This window comes from Stegastes partitus, unplaced genomic scaffold, assembly GCF_000690725.1.
Source record: "Stegastes partitus isolate 25-593 unplaced genomic scaffold, Stegastes_partitus-1.0.2 Scaffold6, whole genome shotgun sequence".
Classification (NCBI taxonomy): Eukaryota; Metazoa; Chordata; class Actinopteri; family Pomacentridae; genus Stegastes; species Stegastes partitus.
This window is the reverse complement of record NW_007577737.1, coordinates 1,479,957-1,484,541: the sequence shown is the minus strand read 5'-3', so window position 1 is coordinate 1,484,541 and position 4,585 is coordinate 1,479,957. Positions and strand designations below refer to the sequence as shown.

General features: G+C 49.1%; 1 protein-coding gene across 1 annotated transcript; it reads right to left on the bottom strand.

Annotated features, from left to right (window-relative positions):
• Window positions 1-219: 219 nt before the first annotated feature.
• tmem200b (transmembrane protein 200B) lies at window positions 220-4,147 on the bottom strand. Its single transcript, XM_008281161.1, has 2 exons — window positions 3,982-4,147; window positions 220-2,302 (listed from the first exon to the last, which is right to left on the bottom strand). The coding sequence occupies exon 2, from the start codon at window positions 2,250-2,252 to the stop codon at window positions 1,002-1,004; it is 1,251 nt and encodes a 416-aa protein (XP_008279383.1). The 5' UTR covers window positions 2,253-2,302; window positions 3,982-4,147; the 3' UTR covers window positions 220-1,001.
• Window positions 4,148-4,585: the final 438 nt, after the last annotated feature.

The following is a 4,585-nucleotide window of genomic DNA, read 5'->3' as shown; positions in this document are numbered from 1 at the left end:
TTAGGCTGAAGTCCAGCGATGCATAGTGTTCTAACAATACACTAGTTATTATAACAACTATGAACAATAGTTAACAACTAATGAGCCTTCCAGCATCAAGCCCTCCTTGTATCTGGACCTCCGTCTTGATAATCCGACAGCCTTGCTATCCGACATAACAGAAGGTTTTACATTTAGTGTCGAGTTATCGAGTCACGACTGTAGCTGCAACACAGAGCTCACTAGGCCATGTGAGGTTGTGTGTCCTGTGCCAGAGGGTTCAGACAGACAGACAGAAAGACAAGTATAACTTTATCATACATGACACCAGGAGTGATGGTCAAGCCTGAGAAAATATGATCCAAGTTGTAATCAACCAGAATGACCCTTTAACTACCATTGTTTTGTACACACATTAAACCAACAATGACATTATTGTGCATAAGGATTAAGATGTAACATACTGTACATCACTGCCATGCATTGCATTTCAACTGTGGGACCTTGGTAAGAAAAAACAAGTCCCAAATCATATAGCAGTTGCATTTGTGAAGAGCTGTCAGCACTTAATGGGCTCAGGAGTCCAGGTAGTTGGTTCAAAATTGATTGCACAGTGAATTTGATGCCCTTCTCTTCTACCAGTCCTTCTCTCCTTCGCTGGGTTGGACACACTGCATCATGGCAACAGACAAACCCACTTTGGTAAGATACAAGCTGATTTTTGCTGCCAACCCAAACTGCAGAAGTAAACAATCTGCCAAATGGCGTCGCTCAGCAGTGACAGTGTCGGGGATGCATATTGTTCTTGTCCTTAAGTTGTAGAAAACATTCAGCCATGCAAAGACGACAACCTGTCTGTCAGTATTCCACTCAAGATTGAGAAAGGGCCCAAGTTTTGGAAGATCTTTCTGATATAACATCATACTCCAAATAGTTCGAACACAAAGCAGTCTTAGAATCCAGAAAGGACATCATTATTCCTCGATGTTTGTATCCTCCAGACTGTGAAGCTCCAGCAGCCATCACTGGAAAGGCCCAGAGCCAAAACTCTTGTCGAAGTGAGAGCACTGCTGCTCCAACTGGTCCAGCAGTTTGTCCACTGAGTCCTCTCTGTTCTCTAGCTTCAGGTATCGCCTCCCGCTGCCCAGGTCTAGCCGAGGCCAGCTCTGGTGGGTCTGCTCCTCCACAGTGTCGGCGACCTGCCCGGGGATGTTCATGCAGACCTGTGAGCCGGCCTCTCTGCTAGTGATCACCAGCTGATTGATCTGATCCTTCTCTCTGGATGTCAGGAGTCCTTCCTCCAGCCTCACCCCCACTGGGGCTTTGTAAGGGTTAGTCCTATAACTCATACTGTGGCAGCGCCTTGGCTGGGCGGCACGGACGTCCACCTCGTCCAGTCCAAGGGTGGACATGGAGCTGGCAGACACCAGGCAGACGTTGAGCTTGACCAGCGGGGGAGCCTGTGTGTTGAAGCTGCCACCACATACAGCACTCGACTGCGTGTTACAGTCCGTCTGGCTGGAATTAGATGATTTAGAGCACGATGAGGGGAGTGAAGGTGGACGCTCTGACTCCTGGTGGTGGAGGGCTTCTGTCTGGAGGACAGCTTGCTGGTAGATGCCCTCCACGCTGTCCTCCTGGTCTCTGGTGTACCTGGTCTGGAGCAGGGGTTCAGAGCTGGCCAGCGGCTGCAGACAGAGGATGTTGAGATGTGCGGCTGGCAGACTGCTCACCCACTGGTAGTGTTTGGCCATCGAGTTTGCTGCTGCTATTTCTTTCAGGTCTGCTGAGGGCACAGCTGCAGACACGGAGCAGATAACGCTGCGCATCTGAGCCAGCAGCATCTGAGTTTCTCTGTCCCTGTTCTCATACAGAACGGTGTTGGCGCATATGAGGATGAAGAGTCCCACCCCCATGATGACGGGCCCCAGCAGCTTCATCCGGTCGCTGTGGATGAGGCTGGCGGTGGACAGGAAGCCCTTAGCGCCCAAGCTCCAGCCAGAAGTCTGCTTCTCAGAGATGCTCTCCCCCTCTGCAGCTCCCAGGATGGCCGACCTCGATATCCGATAGGGCCAGTACCCCGCAACAGCCAGAGCGGTACCGACAACCACCACGACAACCCCGAGCACCAGGAAGGCTCCGGGTGTGGAGCGGATGCGAAGCTTGCCTTGGATCACTCCGTCCTTTTTCTTTCTCCCTCGAAAGGTGAAGCGAGTCTTTTGTCGGCATGAAGGCGACGTCGGTGCAACTCCTCTGGACTTCTTGGTCTTCATGGTGCAGATGACTCGAGAGCTTTCGCCGCTAGTCACGACCTGTCAGAGGACTTTTAATAGTGAGAAGCGTTAGTGAAGCTTTAACGGTTTGTCTGAATGTTGCATCCATTCATTTAAACGTATCAGAGCAGAAGCATGTTCAGCACACAGTAAACATTCAGTCTGCTGGTAGAGGAACTGTATGAGCCTGTTTCTAGTGGTGGAAAATACATCAGTTAGATTTTCAACTTCAGCCTGACAGATGGTGCAGAAAATGTGTTTTATTTTACATTTATTCTAACCAGAGTAGTAACACCTCTACCTCACCTTGCTCTCATTATCACACATCTACTGAATAGGCTAGAATAGGTCAGTATAATGTAAAACATGCTATCACTGTATAAAGATGCTAAACATATCAGCTTGTGTGAAGCTGAATTCTGAAGGAAGCTGAATGCAGAGCCACTTAGCATAGCCTCTGCAGCACACTGGCATACAGTCATGCAGGAGGTTTGCTGTGCATACAAAAACACTTCACATATGAAATCCATTTAAACAGTCAGTTCACATAACATGCCTGGAGTCCAGACATATACAGCCGTGGTCACCTATTAAAGGCTGCTCATCTACCATCTGCTGTTATTTTTCAATCACCATCAAAAACAATCAAACTCCTCAACCTGCTGCAAACCTGTATCTGCTGGTAAATTCATTAAGGTACAAACAGAAGTAGAGAAACACGTGCTGCCTCCCACATGGCCATTAACAGAAGGGAGGGAAATGGAAAAACACCTTCAGATGCACTAAGAATGTAAAACGTTCCCACTGTCCAAACTGTCAACCTCCACAACCTGTTTCTGCCTTTTCCTTTTGTCAATATAGAGATGGAGCCTGAACTCATCACGTCTCATTAAAGATCTTTGGTTGTCTGGGTCTGATGGAGGATCACTCTCTCTGACATACTTCCATAATGTTCGGAAACTTCACAGATCGAACAATTATTCAATCAATAAAACGATATTTGGTGGGATGCTCAAAAATGACTATAATAGGAAATGATGTCTGTAGACATCCGGGTCTAGGTAATCCTACGAGCTTCAGTAGAAATCAACTGGACTTCTCTGATGATGCATCTCAGTATTTGGATCTTTTTTGTTTATTTCTGAATTCAGATCTCAGGCTGATGTCATCCAGGTACAGTTGTGCAGAGCATGCTGAGAAGCGCTGCATTATTCCTACAGGAGGATGGTATTTGTGTGTCCCTTTCCTTCTGGATTATGACTGCAGCATCACAAACATGTCCACCGGAGGAGAGATGATTCAGAGGACCAGCTCTGACACTAGTTAGTGTTGCTGAGGGTGTGATATGAGGCTGTAAATGCATGTTCACAAGTCTGTGATCACATGAAATCACACAGAAATCATCAGACATCCAAAAGCTTTTCCTCCTCATTGTCCTGCCTGACACAAGCAGGATGCATTCATCCTGTATGTCTGCTGGTCTAGAGCCAGTCATCCCCTGGAAGCCACAAGTTGTGCTTGGCTCATGATGGGAATGAAGAAGGTGCGCGGACATGACACCGAGACAACCTTGTGGGTGTGGAGGGCTGAAGCCTGCCTCTGAAAGGATTCTGTGATGCGAACACTCCTCAAGCCCAGACAGCCAGAACATGAAGCTGCTCAAATCCCCTCAGAGAAAAAAATTACATGTGAAAAATGAATGCAGTCGATTAGAACGGATCGTCTTTACCTTGACGGTGGACGGACATGGACTGCCGAACCGAGCCGAGCCGAGCCGGACTGTCTCTCTGCTGTGTGAGGCTACAGACAGACAGTCTGACCGAACTGCTGCATACCAGCACCACAACACAAAGCAGCTCGCCATGCACACGACTCACAGCCAGAGTTGGTTCCGCTGACTGCGGTACGGACCGGCTGCTGGTGGACAACCCGAGCAGAACCTCTCAGAGTCTAAAAGTCTACATGTAGGATTTAAATCCAGACATTCAGTAGCAGCTCACTTCTGAAAACTTGCCTGCATTTCCCGGATCCTGTTGCAGCATAGTTCCAGGACGCGAACCATCCAGAGCGTTTGGGACGAACCCTGTCCATGCTCCAGGCTGCTCAGCCCGACCGCTGACCCGGACACGTCCACAGCAGGAGGAGGACTGGACCAGAACAGGGCTCTGTCTCCGCCAAGTCCTACGGACAGAAAGCTCATCGGAGCCAGCTCAGCCCGACCCCTCCTCTGGGCTGCCCGCGGACTCTGAGCAGCTCCGTGAAGTGAGCAGCAGCACGCGGAGGCTTTTCAAAATAAAGGAGGATGCGCACCTGGACGCCTACCCAGCAACCTG

What these genes read in the sequence shown, in the direction of transcription:
- tmem200b (XM_008281161.1), bottom strand. Translation starts at nt 2,252, where the DNA reads ATGAAGACCAAGAAGTCCAGAGGAGTTGCACCGACGTCGCCTTCATGC.